General features: G+C 42.9%; 2 protein-coding genes across 2 annotated transcripts in view; both read right to left on the bottom strand.

Annotated features, from left to right (window-relative positions):
• Window positions 1–2,357: 2,357 nt before the first annotated feature.
• LOC310932590 (uncharacterized protein) lies at window positions 2,358–4,724 on the bottom strand (the record flags this gene model as incomplete). The annotated part of the gene is made up of 4 exons (XM_083895916.1): window positions 4,549–4,724; window positions 3,880–3,985; window positions 3,635–3,797; window positions 2,358–2,372 (listed from the first exon to the last, which is right to left on the bottom strand). The coding sequence occupies exons 1-4, from the start codon at window positions 4,703–4,705 to the stop codon at window positions 2,358–2,360; spliced, it is 441 nt and encodes a 146-aa protein (XP_083752042.1). The 5' UTR covers window positions 4,706–4,724.
• Window positions 4,725–18,250: 13,526 nt separating this feature from the next.
• The window catches only part of LOC310933245 (junction plakoglobin-like), a gene marked incomplete at both ends in the record, with an annotated part of 426,266 nt that continues 421,566 nt past the window's right edge, over window positions 18,251–22,950 (bottom strand). Inside the window, one exon of the mRNA XM_083896680.1 lies at window positions 18,251–18,387. Within this exon, the coding sequence (XP_083752806.1) occupies window positions 18,251–18,387 (137 nt within the window). The remainder of the gene's footprint in view (window positions 18,388–22,950) is intronic.

The raw sequence follows: 22,950 nt of genomic DNA, 5'->3' as shown, positions 1-22,950 counted from the left end.
GCAGACATTGTGACACACAGCACAAATCCCGAGGGGAAAAGCCTTTGTTGGCAGATACATAACGGACCTGCAGGTTACACAGGATTGTTCTCTATTGTGCTAAATTATACCGGGACGTGCAGTAAAAACAAGGAAAGGACAAGCAGTAAGTTCCCATTATTTGCCGGTCATGGATTCAGAGCGGTGCTGAAACTGCGGTCAAGCCTTTTTTTTGGGGGGGGGGGGGGGGGGGGTGATACATATGTACATGACTCCATAGTGTGACCCAGTAAGTATCAGGCATTCTAATGTATTGTTTCAGAATAAAAGCCCGTCAAAGTGTTGATTATGACACAAATTACACATGATTTTGGATTCAATTTAAAAGGAAACGCCCTGTTATCAAACAATAATTCCACTTCAGGGTTATAGCACATGACCCCGTATTGTGACGCAGTAAGTACAAAGACCTTCTGATGTATAGTTTCAGAATAATAGCCTGTCAAACTGTCGAATATGACACAAATTAATTATGATTTTGGAGTCAATTTAAAAGGAAACGCCCCGTTATCACAGACTAATTCCACTTCAGGCTGTTAGTACATGACCTGGTTGTGTGACCCATTAATTTTTAAAGACATTCTGATGTACAGTTTCAGAATAAAAGCCCATCAAATATGACACAAATTACATATGATTTTGGATCCAATTTAAGAGGAAACACCCAGTTATCACAGACTAATTCCACTTCAGGGTTATAGTATAGAACCCTATAGTGTGTCACAGTTAGTATCAAGACATTCTGATACATGTTTATTTTTTAAACCCTCTCTCTTGAAACTGTTGAATATGACACAAATTACACATGATTTAGGATTCAATTTAAAAGTAAACGCCTTGTTATCAAACAAAAATTCCATTCCAGGGTGATAGCACATGACCCTGTAGTGTGACCCAGTAAGTATCAAGACATTCTGGTGTATAGTTTCAGAATAAAAGCCCATCAAACTGGCGAATATGACACAAATTACACATGATTTTGGATTCAATTTAAAAGGAAACGCCCTGTTATCACAGACTAATTCCACCTCAGGGTGGTAGTACATGACCCTGTTGTGTGACCCAGTAAGTATCAAGACATTCTGATGTATAGTTTTAGAATAAAAGCCCGTAAAACTGTTGAATATGACATAAATTACACATGATTTTGGAATCAATTTAAAAGATAACGCCCTGTTATCAAAGAATAATTCCACTTCAGGATTATAGTACATGACCCCGTACTGGAACGAGTACTGGAAAGTGCTCCAACCGGGGACTCCATAGTTCTGTTGGGAGACTTCAACGCCCACGTGGACATTGACAGTGTGACCTGGAGGGGCGTTATTGGGAGGAATGGCCTCCCCGATCTGAACCCGAGTGGTGTTTTGTTATTGGACTTCTGTGCTAGTCACAGTTTGTCCATAACAAACACCATGTTTGAGCATAAGGGTGTCCATCAGTGCACGTGGCACCAGGACACCCTAGGCCGGAGGTCAATGATCGACTTTGTGGTCGTGTCATCTGGCCTCCGACTGCATGTCTTGGACACTCGGGTAAAGAGAAAATTCTGGCAAACCGTCCGGCACCTCAGGAGGGGGAAGCAGTACTCCACCAACACTGTTTACAGTGGAGGTGGGGAGCTGTTGACCTCGACTGGGGACATTGTCGGGCGGTGGAAGGAATACTTTGAGGATATCCTCAATCCCACTGACACGCCTTCCCTAGAGGAACCAGAGGCTGGGGACTCGACTTATTCATTACCCAAGCCGAAGTCACTGAGGTAGTTAGGAAGCTGCCCAGTGGCAAGGCATCGGGAGTGGATGAGATCTGGTCTGAGACTGGCAGACCGGGGTGGTGGTCCCTCTTTTTAAAAAGGGGGACCAGAGGGTGTGTTCCAACTATCAAGGGATCACACTCCTCAATCTCCTGGGGAAAGTCTATTCCAGGGTACTGGAGAGGAGAGTTCGGCCGATAGTCGAACCTCGGATTCAAGAGGAACAATGCGGTTGCCGTCCCTGTACGACCGGAGCAGGAGCTTGGTTCGCATTGCCGGCAGTAAGTCAGACTTGTTCCCAGTGCATGTTGGACTCCAACAGGGCTGCCCTTTGTCACCGGTTCTGTTCATTATTTTTATGGACAGAATTTCTGGGGGCAGCCAGGGGCCAGAGGGGGTCCGGTTCGGGAGCAACTGGATTTCATCTCTGCTCTTTGCAGATGATGTGGTCTTGATGGCTCCTACGAACCAGGAACTCCAGAATGCACTGGGGCGGTTTGCAGCCAAGTGCGAAGCAGCTGGGATGATAATCAGCACCTCTAATGGCGCTTTTCCACTAGCTCTAGGCTACACGGCACTGAGCGACACGGCACGAAACTGCACGGTTTAGTTGTGTTTCCACTACAGAGAACGTACCTTCTCAACGTGGGCGTGGTTATCACAACACGGCTGCAACCCGGCTGCGCGAAACTGCTATGACGTCTTATACGCGAGACACACACGCATATAAACAATGACGGACGTGGACTCGTTCTGTTGCTCGGTCTGTGGCATTTGTTCACACACAGAAGAGAAGATCGCCAGAAAAAGCTACAGGCGGCAAGAAGAAATACTGTGGAGGCGTACAGAAAAGTTTGGGAAGTCATACAACATGAAACTGAAGATGAGATGTTACGAGACGACGAGTGAGGGTAAGCTAATATAGTTGCTATCGCTAACTAGCTCATATACAGTACTGTGCAGGAACGCTGTTGTTTTTTTCAGTATGTAATACTCATGCATGTCTTGAACCAGAAACATTAATTAAGGTTCCACTCCAGTATTAACAGAGTTGTGTTATTGTTCAAGTGTAAGGGTTGATCACACTAAATACTGGACACCTGTAGAGGATGTTTTTTTTAAACAACAAAAAAAACTGCATACATGTATTCTGATTGTTTCAGTAAAGTGAAATAGAAATAATGATCCTCTATTGTCATTATAGCAACAATCTAATGGTGGCCTCAGACTTCTACATAGTACTGTACAAGTGTACAGCGTAGTAATGACCGAAAGCAATCTCTATTTTTGGTATTCTGGTATTAACGTAAGCATGCTGCCTGTGTGTTTCAGATGGTTCTGTCCCTCCTGAAATGGAATGACTGTGAAGTCCAGCTGGTGAAATCCATGGTGGTGACCTGCTGTGCTCTGCATAACCTGTGTGAAAATCATGGTGAGACCTATGACACTGAATGAGATGCACACACAGCAGCTACAGTGGTTGAACCTGTGGTGGCAGTGGCACAGGGTGTAGAGGAGGGCAGAGATGTAAGTGAGGGCCTGATGTGTCACTTGTTGTGAATTTGTAAAATGCTTTATTATTGTACTGTTTTTCACTGAATTACAAATAAAAGTTTGTACTTTCTGCAGAGATGTCTCCTTTTGTCTGTATACGTTTTGTTTGTAAAGGCTGCCACAATTAACAGAAAGAAAAGAAATACGCATGACGTAATCACATAAGTCACATTGTTGTTTATTCAAACAAAAAAACACAGCAAACCAAAGTTAAAGTGCACAGCAAATCAAATAAACTGTACATAGGTGGTGGAGTCCTAGGACAGGAGGGAGGAAATAGGTCACATGCTCCTGCCACCTATTGCCTGGACAAGCTGCCCAATCACTCAAAGGAATGCGTGGTTGAACGCAGCGCTCTCGTGATGTGGCGGTTACGTTGTGTCCGGTTCCACTCCTGCTACTGAACATCTTCCACCTGAAGCTCTGCATTTCTCTTCCCTCCATAACACTATAGAGAAGAAGAAAGGGGTTATTAATCAAACCATTAAGGAAATACACAAATGCTGTAAATCATGTTTATTATTTCTTACCAGTTGCACAGAGCTGTGGTCTGTGGCGAAGTTGGTGCCCCCGATAACGAAGCAGCTGGTGGCTCTGCTGGGGTGGATGAACACTCCTCACATATGGAATGGGATTCTTGAACAAAAGAAGTGTACACATACGCTGTAATTACACGCATAACAATATATATACATTCAGCCACAGACTGAAACACCCTAAATGAAGGAGCTTTATCATTATTATTATCCTTTATTCCTCCCTGCAGCTGTTAGCGCTCAGTAGACAACATATAACCACGCTCCTCATCCCATGTGCAATATACTGTCTTTTTGCAAAAGTGTAATATAGACATACAATATCCGATGCTCATTCTCTGTCTATAATGTAAATATGGAACCCATATTGTATATTCTTGTCTACTCTGTTTTAACACGTAAAAACAAAACGTTACACGGTAGTAAGTCTAATTCATGACTTGTACAAATCTGGTTTCTTTTACAGGTTTACGTAATGTTTTGTTGTAGGTTGAACACCTAATAGCGACATTGCTAACTAGCTAGCCAACTACGTTGTCGCGTGTAAACAGACGGACAGAGATTACCGACACACATGATGTTACTTTTATAATGTCTTGTTTAAGCGAGTTTATTCTCAGCAGTAGTTAAACGTTGCTCTCAGGCTGAAAATAAAAAACTTACCGTTGGCGTGTGCGGAGTTATTGGAGTTGCTGTGTACGCCGTGAGCGGACATCGACTCCCGGTAAGACCTGCTCGTTACGGGCAGCTCCGTCCAGCTCTCTGTATTTTGTCGTCTCCGACTAAACACAGGACAGTCTGGACCTCGTCGTTGGACCATGGAGTGTTCTTATGCAGAGTCGCCATGTCGAAGTATTTGCGCGCTACTCTTTTTAAAAAAAATGGTGGAATAGACTCCTGCATCCTGTATTTTATGTCGCGCTCATGACGCATCCAGTGACGACACTTCTGGCCAATCAGTTGCCGGCAGTTTTGACCAATCAGCGCATAGTACCTGCGCATAGTACCGGCACCACTGAATGGAACCTCACCACCGCAGGTACTAAAAATAGTGCCGAGTTCCAGGTACTACGCTAGTGGAAACACTCGCTAAACCGTGTCGTGTAGCGCAGTGCCGTTGAAAGTCGGGCCGGTGGAAAAGCGCCATAAGTCAGAGGCCATGGTTCTCGACCGGAAAAACGCGGCTTGCTCCCTCCGGATCAGTGGAGAGATCCTGCCTCAGGTGGAGGAGTTTAAGTATCTTGGGGTCTTGTTCACGAGTGAGGGAAGGATGGAGCGTGAGATTGACAGGCGGATCAGTGCAGCGGCCGCAGTAATGCGGTCGTTGTATTTGTCTGTTGTGGTGAAGAAGGAGCTGAGCCGAAAGGGTCATGAACTTTGGGTTATGACCGAAAGAACAAGATCCCGGATACAAGCGGCTGAAATTAGTTTTCTCCGCAGGGTGGCGGAGTGCTCCCTTAGAGATAGGGTGAGGAGCTCTGTCACCCGGGAGGAGCTCAGAGTAGAGCCGCTGCTTCTCCACATCGAAAGGAGCCAGCTGAGGTGGCTCGGGCATCTGTATCGGATACCCCCTGGACGCCTCCCTTGGGAGGTGTTCCGGGCATGTCCCATCGGGTGGAGACCCAGAGGAAGGAAGGACACGCTGGAGTGACTACGTCGCTCGGCTGGCCTGGGAACGGCTTGGGGTCTCCCCAGAAGAGCCGGAGGATGGATGGACCCCGTAGTGTGACCCAGTAAGTTTAAAGATATTCTGATGTATAGTTTCAGAATAAAAGCCCATTAAATACGACACAAATTACAACTCCTGGTGGGGTGAAATGGTTTCTGCAAAGAAGTTGCTGGACTGTAGAGTAATGGAGCTCAGGTCAGCCCGAACTTTGTCTTAGTCATCCAAATTATGATTCCTATACTCGCAAGACCGTATTATTGTCCTACACAAAACAAATGTGAAAATCAAAAAAGGAATAACTACTTGTAATGATTTTAATCCAGTGATAGAATTTTGAAATTGCTTTTAAAGGACTGCAAAAGATAAGTATTTATAATTTCATGTAACTAATTCTTATTAATACATAGAACATGTTGTACATCAGAAGTCTTTACATGGAGAGGGTTTAAAAAATAAACATGTATCAGAATGTCTTGATACTAACTGTGACACACTATAGGGTTCTATACTATAGCCCTGAAGTGGAATTAGTCTGTGATAACTGGGTGTTTCCTCTTAAATTGGATCCAAAATCAAATGTAATTTGTGTCATATTTGATGGGCTTTTATTCTGAAACTATACATCAGAATGTCTTGAAACTAACTGGGTCACACTATCAGGTCATATACTATCACCCTGAATTGGAATTAGTCTGTGATAACAGGGCGTTTTCTTTTAATTTGAATCCAAAATCATATGTAATTTGTGTCATATGTGACAGTTTGACGGGCTTTTATTCTGAAACTATACATCAGAATGTCTTGATACTTACTTGGTCACACTACGGGGCCATGTACTATCACCCTGAAGTGGAATTTGTCTGTGATAACAAGGCGTTTCCTTTTAAATTGAATCCAAAATCATGTGTAATTTGTGTCATATTCGACAGTTTGACGGGCTTTTATTCTGAAACTATACATCAGAATGTCTTGATACTTACTGGGTCACACTACGAGGTCATGTACTATCACCCTGAATTGGAATTAGTCTGTGATAACAGGGCATTTCCTTTTAAATTGAATCCAAAATCATGTGTAATTTGTGTCATATTCGACAGTTTGACAGGCTTTTATTCTGAAACTATACATCAGAATGTCTTTAAACTTAATGGGTCACACTACGGGGTCATGTACTATCACCTTGAAGTGGAATTAGTCTGTGATAACAGGGCGTTTCCTTTTAAATTGAATCCAAAATCATGTGTAATTTGTGTCATATTCGACAGTTTGACGGGCTTTTATTCTGAAACTATAAATCAGAATGTCTTTAAACTTAATGGGTCACACAACCAGGTCATGTACTATCACCCTGAAGTGGAATTAGTCTGTGATAACAGGGCGTTACCTTTTAAATTGAATCCAAAATCATGTGTAATTTGTGTCATATTCGACAGTTCGACAGGCTTTTATTCTGAAACTACACATCAGAATGTCTTTAAACTTAATGGGTCACACAACCAGGTCATGTACTATCACCCTGAAATGGAATAAGTCTGTGATAACAGGGCGTATTCCAATTAAAAAAAGTAATGGCTTAAGCTTACAATTTTCAATTATATGAGCTTTTATTTTGAAAGTACATTTCTCAACGTCCGTACATTCGTCTTCTGAACAACACAGGCAGGTAAAACAAGACGATCGTCTTTCCCCAGTATGTGGATCCACTTCACGAAGTGACGGTAAGGTGTTAGGTGATATGACTGTCTGTAAAACAATGATTATAGTGTTAGCGAATCGAAGTAGCTGGTCTTATATGTAAATGAACTGTAAATATGCTAACGTTAGTTCAGCTGGCGTTATATATAAACATGGATAAATGCGGTGGTAAAAATAAATATAAACCAAAATACTCACTTTATACAGAGGCGGCCATTTATCCTGCTTCCTTTATCCACCGGGCTGGCGCCCGCAACCCCCGTTGCCTATCCGAGATGCTCCAGATCCGGCCAGTGCCAGGCCGAAGTGCGTGCAGCTTGGCTCCGCTGCGGCCTGGCTCTGGCTACACTCGGCCAGATCTGCTTTCCAGGTACCCGGCTATGGCTGCGGGCACCGTCAAAAAACAGGCATTTTCCCTCACAGCCATTTCAGTTTGAAAACTACATTCTGTCATTATCTTCTTAGTTTACAAGGCCAAATTAAAGAGAGTGAGAGCCGGTGGTAACTTTTTAGCAAAGATGGCGGACACTGTGTTTACATTCTGGGAATGAAGTCTCGTCCCCCTGTGGGTGAGTCAAAAAAGTGCAGAACTAGAGTGGTAGTTTCAACACTGAAACGAAGAAACCTGACACACGTGACACAATTCAAAATCCATTCCAAAACGCGTCATTTGACGTGGTGTAAGGTTCCTTTTGGAAAAGGGAGAACGGATTATTTACAGCTCAGTGAAAAACTGCAGGAGGGAAGCACATTTTCTAAAAAATACTACCCCTATTCTAGCAATACAAAGCCACATGCAAATCAGTGAAGTATCCCTTTGAGCTTATTTTCGGATTTTCACTTTTTTTCTCCTGCCACATGATATAAACCTCAAAATTGAACATAATATCTATTTAAACTTACATCTGGCCACTCAGTGTAACATTTTGTAATTATTTCATTGTTTGGATCATTTTTCTGTTTTTCTATGTTTATGTGTGCATTAGATTGAGTTAAGCTTATTTTCGGATTTTCACTTTGTTTCTCCTGCCACATGATATAAACCTTAAAAAGTGAACATAACATCTTTACAATGTTACTTCTGGACACTCAGTGTAAAATTTTGCAATTATTTCATTGTTTGGACTTGTTTTCTGTTTTACTATGTTTATGTGTACATTAGAGTGAGTTAAGCTCATTTTCAGATTTTCCATTTTTTTCTCCTGCCACATGATATAAACCTCAAACATGAACATAACATCTACACAATGTTACTTATGGACACTCAGTTTAAAATTTTGTAATTATTTCATTGTTTGGATCTGTTTTCTGTTCTTCTATGTTTATATGTGCATTAGAGTGAGTTTAGCTTATTTCTCGGATTTTCAATTTTTTCTCTCCTGCCACATGATATTAACCTCAAAAATGAACGTAACATCAGCCGAGTGAAAGAGGAGGGGTGAGGGAGGAAATGGAATCAGCGGTGAAGAGGTAATTCTAAAGGGGAAGTGAAGTAAAGGGGACATGGCTGATCAGGAATAAAAAAAAAAATAAAAAAAAGGAATCTACTAGGACTGTTCCGCATGCTCTGGCTCCACCAAAATTCTTAGTGGTCGACTAATCATTTTTTTTGATTGTTTTTTTTTTATGGTGAATTTCATTAGGAGGAATGTACCAAGTCTAATACGTGTCTCACAGGTAACAGCCTGTCTTCAGAGAACTCTCACTTCACTATTTTGGTTTAGTCCAGCCCAGTAGGTTGTTGTCGCTCCGTGGCTCATGAGCGACAGACAGATTAGCGTTTCCATTAATTCGACATGAATTTTGAGCTTTTCATTTTAGGCTACAATCAGTCCTCCTGTCGCATCCATGTCAAAAATCACGCGATATCACGGGCTATGATATCGCGCAGATGAACGTAATGCAAAACGCTGTCAGAGCCGTCAGACTGTTGAACTCCAGCCGTGGCTGCGGGTCTTTTCAAATTAAGAGCCGCATCTGCACAGGTGCTTTGCGGGTGTGGGTCTTTTCAAATTAAAATAGCCGCACTCGCAAAGCACCCCCCCCACCCCCCACCTCCGGATTAGTCGATTTTTAGTCGAAATTTCAGGGCTTTAGTCGACCAAGTGTTTCTTTGGTTGATTACAGCCCTAGAATCTACTGTAAATCACACAGTTTATCCAGCTGTGCTCGACTTAAACTGCAATTTTAACAGATCAAAGGAAATTTTCCCTCTCACCACGTGATCACGAGCTGTGAATAAGGATCATACCTATTCACAGCATACTTCCGGCGCTGTGTCGAGCGGCAGCCAGCAACAGTTGCTCTCTCTTTTTTCCGCACTTTTAGCTATTTTTCTTATTTTATTTTATTTGTATTGGTGTTTTTTCCCAGTAAGTTGTTGTGCTAACCCTAGCTAACCATGTTTGGGAACTTTTTTCCATGTTTTTTGTCCGTGTGTCTCATTCTTGGGACAATTTTTCCCGACCGCATCTCCGTCTTGTCGCAGCAATGCGGCGAGTCTATTGTTTACACCCGAGACCAGCTGTTGTCGCTAACACCATCGGCGCTAATGCGGGAGAGGCCTGAAATCCCCAAAGAACTGAGGAGAAAGTACAGGGGATGTAAGGCTGGACGTAAACACCGGGAAAAGAAGAGGAGATACAAACCTTCTCTCCCTTCCATCACCATGGGGAACGTGAGGTCGCTGGCTAATAAGATGGACGAGCTGGCGGGCCTGGTGAGGACTCAGCGGGTGTATCGTGAGAGCAGTGTGCTGTGTTTCACGGAGACGTGGCTCCACGAGGACATCCCGGACTCGAATGCAACTGTGGCCGGCTTTCAGACTGTTCGGGCGGACAGGAGTCACCGGGAGAGTGGCAAGAGTAAAGGTGGAGGACTTGCTATTCTTATTAACAACAAGTGGTGTCATCCTGGTCACGTTACTGTGAAGGAGCGTGTGTGCAGCCCGGACATTGAACTGCTTGCCGTGAGTCTGCGGCCATACTATCTGCCGAGGGAGTTCTCACACGTTATCGTCCTCGTTGTTTACATTCCTCCGACTGCAAACGCGGCGCGCGCGAGTGACGTCATACACACCGTCGTCGCGGATCTTCAGACACGGCACCCAGACGCATTCATTGCAATATCTGGGGATTTTAACCACATCACTCTGACTGCCACACTGCCCACTTTCAAGCAGTTTGTGGACTGTCCCACCAGGGAAAACAAGACACTGGACCTGCTGTATGCCAATGTTAAGGAGGCTTACAGCTCCACTGCCCTTCCTCCTCTTGGAAGATCGGACCACAACCTCATCCACCTGCAGCCCCTGTATAAGCCCCAAGTCCAGCGGCTTCCTGTGACCACCAGGACTGTGAGGAGATGGTCACAGGAGACTGATGAAGCTTTACAGGGCTGCTTTGAACTAACAGACTGGGAGCTGCTCTGTGATTCACATGGAGAGGACCTTGATTATCTCACGGACTGCATAACGGGGTACATCAATTTCTGTGTGGACAGCGTTGTTCCTAAAGTGACTGTACGCTGTTTCCCCAACAACAAGCCGTGGGTCACCAGAGACATCAAGGTCCTGCTGAATGAGAAGAAGAGGGCCTTCAGAGATGGGGACAGAGAGCAGATGAGGCAGGTCCAGAGGGAGCTTAAGGAGAGGATTAAACAGGGCAAAGACAACTACAGGAGGAAGCTGGAGCACAAACTCCAGCAGAACAATGTTAAGGACGTGTGGAGTGGTATGAGGAGCATCACTGGCTACAAACCATCTGGTAGCCAGACAATAGGAGGTGGTACTGAACGAGCCAACGAGCTGAATTTGTTCTTCAACAGATTTGATGAAAGGGCTCCGGACTACCCCTCCCCCAGCTCCTCTACAACCATTCACCTCCAAACCTCCAGCCCTGCTGACACCCCTCCCCCTCAACTCCTTCCTGACTTTACCCAACCTGTCCCACCAACCCCCACCCCCCCGCCATCACCTCCCCCCCCCCCCATCAACACACACAGCAGACAGACCTTCACTGCAGAGCAGGTGAGGAAGGAGCTCTGCAGACTCCGCCCGGGCAAGGCAGCTGGTCCCGACGGTGTCAGCCCGAGGGTCCTCAAAACATGTGCGACCCAGCTGAGCGGAGTCCTGCAGTACATCTTCAACCTCAGCATGAGTCTGGAGAGGGTCCCGGTGCTGTGGAAGACATCCTGCCTGGTACCAGTACCGAAGAAGGTGCGTCCCAGCACCTCCGAAGACTACAGACCGGTGGCGCTGACGTCACACTTGATGAAGTCCCTGGAGAGGCTGGTCCTATCACTTCTTCGGCCCCTGGTCAGCTCATCACTGGACCCTCTACAGTTTGCCTACCAGCCGAGACTGGGTGTGGAGGACGCCATCATCTTCCTGCTCCACCGTGCCTGCGCCCACCTGGACAGACCGGGATGCACTGTGAGAATCATGTTCATGGACTTCTCCAGTGCGTTCAATACCATCCGGCCTGCTCTGCTGGGGAGTAAGCTGACGGCGATGCAGGTGGAACCTCCCCTGGTTTCCTGGATTACGGACTATTTGACGGGTCGACCACAGTATGTCAGACTGCAGGATGGTGTGTCTGATACTGTGGTCAGCAGCACTGGGGCTCCACAGGGAACTGTTCTTTCCCCCTTTCTGTTCACCCTGTACACCTCAGACTTTCAGTTCCTCTCTGAGTCCTGCCACCTGCAGAAGTTTGCTGACGACTCTGCAATCATTGGCTGTGTCAGTGAGGGGAAGGAGGAGGAGTACAGGGGCGTTGTGGACTCCTTCGTCGAGTGGTGTGGAGCTAATCATCTGATTCTCAACTCCACCAAGACTAAGGAGCTAGTGGTAGATTTCCTCCTGCGGAAATCTACCCCCACACCCATCTCCATCAACGGTGTGACTGTAGATGTTGTCCAGGATTACAAGTACCTTGGAGTATACCTGGACAATAAACTGGACTGGGCCAAGAACACTGAGGCTGTGTACAAGAAGGGCCAGAGTCATCTCTATTTCCTGAGGAGGCTCCGGTCATTCAACGTATGTAACACCATGCTGAGGATGTTCTACCAGTCGGTGGTAGCCAGTGCCATCTTCTTTGCTGTTGTGTGCTGGGGCAGCAGGCTGAGGGCAGCAGACGCCAAGAAGATCAGCAGGATCATCAGGAAGGCTGGCTCCGTCCTGGGGGTACAGCTGGACTCTTTGGTGGTGGTGTCTGAGAGGAGGATGCTGTGTAAACTGCACAGTATCCTGGACAACAACTCTCACCCTCTCCACCAGCTGCTGACTTCGAGCAGAAGCACCTTCAGCAACAGACTCATTCTCCCCCGGTGTAACACAGAACGCCAGAGGAAGTCTTTTCTTCCTGTGGCCATCAGGCTGTTTAATTTAGCTACTTCTGGCCGCATTAGGAACAGTGGAGACACTGTGTCCTGATCCAAATGTCACTTTACCCATATCACTTCATCACTTTACTTTGTTTGCACTATGCTGATAACATTAGTCACCTTATCACTGTTTATCACTTTCAACATTTGCTCACCATATTTTAGTTGTACTTATTTTATTTCCGTGCGTACTGCTGTATATTATATATACCTACGTTGACTGTGATTCTTTTTTGATTCTTTTTGTGGCATTGTTGCATTTAAGTTACTGTTGTAAGTTACTGTTTTTCCTTCTGTTTGGCACTTTGTTGCATTTGTCTTACTTGTTTATTTTACTTTATTTTTTTGTTTTATCTTTATTTTTATTTTTATTTTATTTTATGTATCTTTTAACTCTTGTACATCTACACTTTTACCTCCCAATTGTTGCACAATAATTTCCCTCGGGATAAATAAAGCATCTTGAATCTTGAATCTTGAATCTTGAATACAGATGATCAGCAAGAGATGGAGAGAAGGCATGCGGGAAATAAAGATTTCCCTTGATCACACAGCTTACCTGGTGTGTGTCCAGTTATTCTGTAGTTTTACTGATAGAGTGAAATCTTCTATTTGGGCGGGTGGTTGCGCTCCACGCGGAGCAGCAGCAAGAGAGAAAGGCACAGATAAACAAATTAACACAGAAGTACTTGCAGTCAATATATTCAGCTCGCTAGTCGCGATCTATGCTAAACTAACCACAGTTACAACTATACTTCACAACGCGTGGGCCGCACATTAACATCAACAGAACAGAACCTGATTTAACTATACAGCTAGTATGCTAAATACACATAAATAATAATAAACAGTGAAATTATCAGGGGTCCGTTTCACAAAGCAGGTTCAACAAACTCTGAGTCTAACCCTGAACTCTGAGCTGATCTACTCTGAGATAGGAAACTCTGAGTTTTCGGTTTCAGAACAGCTGATTTGAGTTAGTTTGTTCTACTCGGAGTAGTTTCAGGGTGACGTTCTTCACCCGCTGGAGTTGGAAAATATTAATGCGCGAGTTTGAGCAAGTTTTTAGAAGAAAGTGTAACAGCAGCAAAAGAGAGGGAGACAACGTCATAGAGAACACTGCTGCTTATGCGGAAGTTTAAATGTCGTCCTTTGCACAATTACAATAATATTACGGGGGAAACTGCTTGAGTTGTAGACTATTAATTTATTTCATTTAGGTGTAATCCTGCGGGGGAGAGGCACAGTTGGCAGCAGTTTAAGATGAAACATAAAAACATTGTTCAAACAGGTAAGACCTCGGTATAATCTCATGGGATTACCTCATTTTGATCAGGTTTTACATAAAGTAAATATGAAGTGGCTGTTTGATTGTACAGTTGTTTTATCCCCAACATAATGATGTTTCCACACATAAATGACTTCTCATTCTTTATATCACGTTCAAGTGCTCTGCATCTATGATGTTGTATAAAAGAAAAATGTGTAAATTTGTAAGTAAAAAATATAATTAAAAAAACCGCAGCGCAACACAATTATCTGCTGGGATGTGAGAGCATGACTCTGGTTGTTAATGTTAAATATAAGGACTGATTAGGTTGTGTATGTAAATGATGGACTGTGAAGTTGAACTGTACCGCTCAAAAAGAAAAGTGTGTGAAAATGTAAGGACATCTATGCGCGGTCTGATAATCATCTCCTGACGAATATATAATTCTCTGCGCAGTAATGCTGCACCTTCATCCACGGGATCACTGTCAAAAGGACATGGTAGTGAAAATAATCGCCACGTAATATAACTTCTAATGTAGACGCAGAACAGACGCAGAACTATACTACGCCAAAACTTTGCTGACTGAATGAATGAGGAAATCAAATACCGTGTGTGTCTGAAAGAGGGTGGAGACAGAGAGAAAGGTTTGCGAGAAAAACCTGGTCCCGACCAGGTTAGGTTCATAGAGCATGTTACCATGGTAACTGACCGAGAGCTTAAGTTACCTCTCTCTGTGAAACAGGCTAGAGTTACTCTTTCTCTGGTTTGACTTACCTCCCTTTGTAAGAGTTACCTCTTTCTCTGGTTTGACTTACCTCCCTTTGTAAAACGGAAAACTCAGAGTTTCCCTCATTTCAGGGTTAACAGACTCAGAGTTTTCACTAAACCTGCTTTGTGAAACGGACCCCAGGTTTGCACTACCTGTCTCTATAATAAACACTGGGATAAACTTATCTGCCCAGACACAATTCCTCTTACTCTGACTTGTCTTCTGGGCAAGACGTGGGGCTCCCGCTCCTTGGCAAAGGTCCGATCCGTAGATGCCGTTCAATGGAGGTGAGGGAGAGACTGAGCAGGCTCTTCGTTATGCGGCTCTGTAGCTGTGTGATACGCGGCGTGCAGCTCACGACAGGGACAGCTGGTCAACAGTGATCGGAGTATGCGCAAATCGCCACTTCCTCTTCTGCAGGTATTAGTGGGAATAACCCGCAAGGGGAGTTATTCACAGGATCCGCAAACAACAAAAAAGAAAGAAAACAAGAATGGCACAGGGATGGACAAAAGAAGAATCTTCAACTCGGCCAGCAAGACTGTCGATCTTCAGGGACGGTGGTCACCTCCTTTAATGCAGACGAGTCAGGTCGGAAGGGAGGAGGTGGCTTGTGGGGAATGAGTCCATCACAGACTGGACCCCTGGTGGGTCAAGATTTTCCTTTGTCCTCAACATGTGGTTTTTCAGGCTTTATGGCTTTCCAGTAGGCCTTAACAGTCTACAATGGCTAGGCCCAACATTGGCATATGTTAAAACCCAGAAACATGCACATAAATACATTCAGATGTATCAAAGTGTGCGTACGCATGGATCCAAGCATGTTTCTTTTGTACATCCCAAATCAAAGTGGAATTGAGCGCACATGCAGAGGTGCCAAACTCCTCCCTGTCCACGCCCCCATTTAAATATGCAAATCAATTCAAATAGATAGATTCACCTCTTTGATCAAATAACGCAATGAACAAAGGGAAGAAAAGGAATTTCACACAGTCTGAAAAAGAAATGGTCAGATCTCAAGGTGAAGGTGAAGCGAAGGGTTTCTGCCCACCGCCGAAGCGTGACTGCAACAGGTCATACAATTAGCTGCTCACAATACACATCGCTCGTGTGTAAAAATGGCAGGATAGTAAACACTTTGACTCATGTTTAATAATTTAAATTTTATTTCTCACAATTAATGAATACAGAAGTGCGCCGAAGCTGTCATCACAATCAGGGGCTTGTTAGAAAGCTCTGTAGCTGAGCAGCAGGGAAACAACAATAATACTGCAAGAAGGTGCAGTAAGTGTGGATCGTGACAGTGACCTTGCCACAATGTTAGTTGGCTGCATTTGCGCATATGATTTGAACATTGATGGAATGAAAATGTATCCTATTAACATAAACCAATTAATCATGTGATAGGGCTTTTATAGCAATGTGTGTGCAGTCAACGGCTCCGATTACATTAGGAAAACTGGCTCTGGCTGAAAATTGCGCTTTAATGTTGGCCTGTTTAACAGCATTGTATGGGAGTTTGATGACATTCAGATGATTCCGTCCCATACAGCTTGCATGGCTCGGCTTAGGGTTGACCGGCACACTCCTGACCAAGATCGGCTTATTAGCCAATCAAGTAAATCCTTGCGTTCCCTAAATACTCGCTCAAGTCGGATTGCACCATTTGCAAGGTGTTAATTGTTCATAAGTGTGTCTCTGATGTGCACATCACACTGACGACTACTTTTTTTCACATAATTGACAGTTTCCCAGCATCACCATTTCACGTTGCATACATCTGAACGTGAGCATGGAAAAGGACGTGCGCCATGTTTTTGTGTGTACGCAACCTTTGTACATGAGGCCCCAGGTGTTCCTTACAGCATATGCAATAGTTAACATGATTGCTTCAAAAAGTTACCCATGTAACAGTGCCTCAAAACTACAAACAACTCCACTTTCATCTCATCAGTAAAACATCATAACAAAGTTACATTTTTTTTTTCATTTACAGCAACAATAAACCTTTTTAATAAGCAACCTGTGTGATCGTTCTTGATTGCCAAATGTGATTATTTCCCCACCAATTGTATGGAGCAAACTCCCCTATTTGAGATTAAAATCTTTCAATCTGTCATCCAAACATCCATCCATTTCCAAGTCTTTGTTCCTGTGATTTGTTCATTCTCGCTTTCACTTCCAGCTTCTTTGATTTATTCTCCTGCAAGAAAAAGAAGAACAACAAATGTGGGATATTTACATTAGGGTGCTGTTTCAGTTCTGAATGTGCCTGTTAGCAGCAAGTGATTGTCCTTGGGATTTTGGGCAAGCCAGTTTTTGTAATTGTCTTTGGTGAGCCAGAGATCTTGGAATTTGCATTTCCCAGGTAACAGGTAATTTGCTCTCTCTTGCTGAACGTTACTATGTCACAGCAACGACTCAATGTCGAGTTCTGTGTAGGCTTAGTCTATGTATGTCAAGCAATGCAGGGCACATAAAACAGTAGGTGGTGTTGTAACAAACAAAGGCACATTAGCGACAGGAGACATCTACCCAACTGAATTCAAACACTTTCACTGCTTAGGGCAAATTTAAAACATTTTCAAGGGCCTTAAAGGATAATTCTCACTCACTCTCGTACATGGGTTTGCATATGGATGGTCAGGACATGTCCCTACCAATATTTGGAGAAAGCCACATTGCCCCTACCAATATTAGAAACAGATCAATGTGTATGTGTGCGCAAATGCTGTGAAAGGAGAGCAAGAGGGAGCGAGTGGATTTTACCCTATACCCATGGTAATGTTGCCACTTACAATAACAATCCGAGCCATTTATTGGCAAAAACAAGCAGTTTTTATGGCTATAACTCAGAATGGCGATATTTCCCTGTAACCCCCTCCACGGCTGCTGCCTGAGAAGATCTACTGAACCAATTATGAATATGTTTTGTAAGTACTATTCACATACACAACCACATTTGTAAACATAGGGCACAGGTCGAAAAATACTGGAATACTCTTTTTTTTTTTTTATTCACAAACGGTCTACGATTTTAAGGACCCATGGGAATCCTGTATTTACCTTTGCCAATGAGGTTATGTTTTAATCGGTATAGGTGTATATGCAAGTCTCCTACTTTTAGCAGCCACCTGTCTATGTTTTTGACAGATCAATCTGAATATTTTGTGATGGATAGTGATCACCCAAGTATGTTCCTATAAAGGTTTGGTTAGAATGTACCCACTGATGACATTTTAGATGGATGTGATGGGTAAATTGGTTACTCTGGAGGAGTACCAAATTTGATCTAGGTATGCATAGAAAGATGGTTGCCACCTTTAGCAACAACGTTCCGGCATTTAAATGTATGAATATGTTTTAAGACAACCATACATAAGTAATTTAGTAAAACTGAATTTGATTGGAAGTAGAAGTAAATCTGTCATACATCCAGTCCAGTTCAACAATCTAATGTACTGACTGAATTGAAACGATTCACTTAAATTCTACACACTGATATGCAACATTTGACACCAAATGTTAAGACAAATGAAAATATTTGTAGTGTATCGAGTGTGTTTACCTGTTAGAGTGGTTCAGGGTAAGCCTCTCTGGGGTCATATGTCATGTCAGGGATGTAGGACTCATGGAGGTTAGGGTCCAATGGTAGGGTGTCCAAGGGCATATCAGTGTAGCCATAGGGAGGGTAAGCACCATCTAAATCTAAGATACACACAGACACAGATATTTAAAGTTCTTAAACTGATTGCACAGGAGACAATGTGTCATCAAGATAAAATGTCAAACTTGTTGGCTAAACAATTACCCCAATTACATGTCGTGGGCCCCCATCAGCCCTAACATTAAATGAGGTACCTTTTCTTTATGGCACTGGGCTGCATGAATAACACTGTTTTGTGCACGGTAGTTTTATGAGCTTTTGTCTCAGGTAGATGCAAAGCATCTATTTTGTTTGTAGCTGCACAGTATAAGTGCATGTAAGGTGTAGCTGTATCCAACAGAGAGAAAGCCTTTGAGATTTTAGAGGCAACATAAGAACTTGTTGATTGCTGGAGCTCACTCTTTACTACTTCAGCTTTTTTTGTTGTTGAGTAAATGCACATGTAAAACTTGTGGCAAGTGATTGACTCAATTTGTACTTCTTACTTATTCAGGTTTAGAGTGCACACATTATGCTGAAAAAAAATGTGTTAGTGTCTGTGTGTGAGAAAGATGAGTTCTATGGCAGGAACTCATCTTTTAATCAGATGTCTCTAAATATGCACAGGTGATTGTTATGCATGATGTCTAACTTTACTGTGATATTGTGAATTTTTTTTTTTGACATGCGTCTGAAGTGTTTGCTGCCATAGTGACAACCCAGTTTCCCTCTGGGAATTGTGTAATGCGGCTGCATGGTTTGAGAGGAAAGAAGATACATTGTGTGGGCTTGTGTTTGATGGAGAATACTATAGGGACCAAACAAAGACTTTATTTGGATGGACACAGCTGTTGTGTTGGGAATAGCATTGTCTTTCTCACTTTAATTAAAATAGCAAATCTACAGTATGTATGAATATTTGCACAAGCTACAAGCTATCTATAGGGCCCTATGATTTCCGCATTGACAGGATTGTGGACGGAATCGAGGAATTAAAAAAAACCGAGTCTACTGTTAAACGTGGAATATTGCGGAAATAATGTGACTGAAATGCTGTTATCGTGAGGAGAAGGAACATTTGTCTGGGGAAATGTTTCCGGTAACCACACCGCCCGCCGGCCGAGTGCCCGCTGCCACCGAGTATAAAGTGAGTATTTTGTTTTGTATTCTTATATTTATTTTTACGACCACATTTGTCCATTTTTACATGTAACGCCAGCTGAGCTAACGTTACGTTAGAGTGGGGAAAGACGATCGTCTTGCTTTACCTGTCTGTCTTGTTCAGGTTACCAGAAGATACTCAGCTCCTGAAAAGCAGTACTGTGTCTATGGAGACCGTTGATGGCCACGAATAGCTATAATGAGTGTGATTTTTATTTTATTGTTATCATTATTATTATTATTATTATTACTGTTTACTGATGACAACTGCATGCTTTTTATTGTGTAAATGTAACTTTTGTAGTATAGTAATATAACAACAAATCAGTAACTATTCAGCCTCCTTCCCAGAGTCTTTACTGTTGAACTGTGGTGTGAAAAAAATAACTATTATTCACAAAGGAAAATGTTTATCATATTAAAGGGTACATATTATAATAAACAAGGAGCCAAATCTAAAAGCATGTCTAACACAATATGCAAACAAAAATATAAATATAAAATAAAACAATTAAATATTACAACCAAACATATTATTTATTGCTAAGCGCATTGTTGGGCAGGCTGTATGTATGTATATGTATATATATGGAGAGAGGGAGGATTGATTTATTTTATTTTTTTATCATGCTAAATAAGATGGCTGTGTTCACTGTTCACCCACAAACAAGCTTGTTATCTTCACATTGGATTACATTCTGCTGCTTGAATGCATTGCTTTTGGCATGGTGATATTAGTTAATAGTTAATATAGAGCTAAAACAATCAATTGATTACTAAATTAATCGTCAACTATTTTGATAACTGATTAATCGGTTTGAAGTTTTTTTCATTATTAAAACAAGATTTCTGATTGTTTTACCTTCTTAAATGTGATTTTTGTTTTGTTTCTTTGCTCCACACAACAAATAAATCATTCAAACTGAATTATTTAGGTTTGTGGTCAAAACAAGACATTTTAGAACATTTCCAGGTTTGACAAACACTGATCAAGGTTTTTTTTTAAAAACATTTTATGAACCAAACGATTAATCGACTAAATAATCAACAGATTAATTGATTACGAAAATAATCATCATAGCAATTTTTTCTTTTTGTGTTTGTGCAAGTCTGGACCACTATTATGGTGCTTTTCCACCGGCCTGACTCTCAACGGCACTGCGCTACACAACACGGTTTAGCGAGTGTTTCCACTAGCATAGAACCTGGAACCAGGCACTATTTTAGTACCTGCCCTGGCCAGGTTCCAAGTCAGCAGCGCAGGTACTATGCGCTGATTGGTCAAAACTGCCGGCCACTGATTGGCCAGAAGTGATGTCACTGGGTGCGTCATGAGCGTGACACAGGATGCAGGAATCAAATACACATTTTTTCCAAAAATAGCACCGCGCAAATACTTTGACATGGCGACTCTGCATAAGAACATTCCATGGTCCAACGACGAGGTCCAGACTGTCCTGTGTTTAGTCGGAGACGACAAAATACAGAGCGAGCTGGACGGAGCCATCCGTAATGAGCAGGTCTTACCGGGAGTCGATATCTGCTCACGGCTTACACAGCAACTCCAAAAACTCCGCACACGCCAATGGTAAGTGTTTTTTCAGCCAGAGAGCAATGTTTTACCACTGCTGAGAATAAACTCACTTAAACAAGACATTTTAAAAGTAACATCATGTGTGTCGGCAAGCTCTGTCCGTCTGTTTACACGAGACAACGTAGTTGGCTAGCTAGTTAGCAATGTCGCTATTAGTTAGCAATGTCGCTATTAGGTGCTCAACCTACAACAAAACATTACGTAAACCTGTAAAAGAAACCAGATTTGGACAAGTCATGAATTAGACTTACTACCGTGTAACGTGTTGTTTTTACGTGTTAAAACAGACTAGACCAGAATATACAGTATGGGTTCGATATTTACATTATAGACAAAGAATGAGCATGGGATATTATATATTGCACTTTTGTAAAAAGACAGTATATTGCACATGGGATGAGGAGCATGGCTGAATATATATATTGTTATGCCTGTAATTACAGCGTATGTGTACACTTCTTTTGTTCAAGAATCCCATTCCATATGTGAGGAGTGTTCATCCACCCAGTCCCGGCGGCATGGGCGGGCATTGGGGGGCCGTGCCCGCCCACAGAGTCAGCCGTGCCCCCCCTGGGCTTTTTAAACAGTCTATGGCTGGGAGCTGTTTATTTTATTTGGGTTTTGTTTTTTACATCGGAGTGGCCAGCTCTCTATTATTTCTATCTTGGTTTATCGATCATACAATTCAACCAATCCAACCAACGAACGAAAGCAACATGCTGGCCAATCACAGGTGGTGGGGGCGGGTCACCGATGAGATGGTACGCTGTTAGCACTTGACGTTTATGGTCGCTAGTTACTAGCAGCGCCATTCACTTCTACTGGAAACCGAAGCACTGAAGTAAAGAGTAACACTGGCGTAAATATTCATCAGGGGGTGCCACAAGTCTTCGTTTCGCTCGCAGCATTGTCCGTTATTTTAGCTACAAGGCAATGCCCGTTTCGAGCTTCCCGATTGTTAAACTTAGTTTTTCGTGCCGTGGCACCGAAGTCCATGCACTGTTCACCAGTTAGCTCCGTTAGCTCCTTGTGTCGTTTAGCGCGCCTACAGGGGAACTGGAGCGGTCTATTTATTAAAGGAAAAGAGCAGCGCTACAAATAACCAGCGTACCTGTGTAGCTGCGTATGTGTGCCTCTGTTTTTAAAGTTTAGCGTTACTTTAAAGACTCATTTTAACAATCGGGAGCACGTAAACATGATGTCACACGCATCTTTTTCCGGTCAGTTGCCATGGAAACGTGTCATGCGCCGTATAGTGCCCAGCGCCCCAAAATATTTTTTTTGATTTTTTTGTTATCATGTAATATTCGTGAAACATTTAGGTAACCAGTAGGGCTGCAACAATGAATTAATCTTTAGAGAGGTTTTTTTTTTTTTTTTTTTTAAAACAATTAATACAAACTTTGTGATTTGTTAGCTTCTTAAATGTGATTATTGTCTGGTTTCTTTGCTCCATTTGACAAAAAAAAATCCTTAAAACTAGGTTCCAGGTGAGCCTAGTTTGAGTGAGTGTAACTCGCCTGCATGATGCAGGTGAGTTATACTCACTCACTCACAAACTTTAGGTTACGTGTAGGCAGAAGGGTAACACTGCTTTGTGCTGCTCCTTGTGCTCCCCAGCTGCTGTAGCTACTTCTTCCAGTATGAATGTTTACTTCAGTGTTCAGGTTGACATCCGTGCTTCTTTTTCCAGTAGTGAAGCTGCTGTATGTTGCTATCTTCTTGAATACATGCTTTATTTGATAAATGTACACAGCACGACACATTTTTTTTTTTTGTAGATTTTGTGATGAACTGCCCCTTTTTAGTAAGAGCAAAATTATTTCTCCACAGTGTAGGAGTGGTCACAGAGCCATATTGTTCACCCTGA

The sequence above is a fragment of the Microchirus variegatus genome, assembly GCF_963457635.1.
Source record: "Microchirus variegatus genome assembly, chromosome: 10".
Classification (NCBI taxonomy): Eukaryota; Metazoa; Chordata; class Actinopteri; order Pleuronectiformes; family Soleidae; genus Microchirus; species Microchirus variegatus.
Note: the sequence above shows the minus strand (reverse complement) of the source record. Positions and strands in the feature narration are given on the sequence as shown.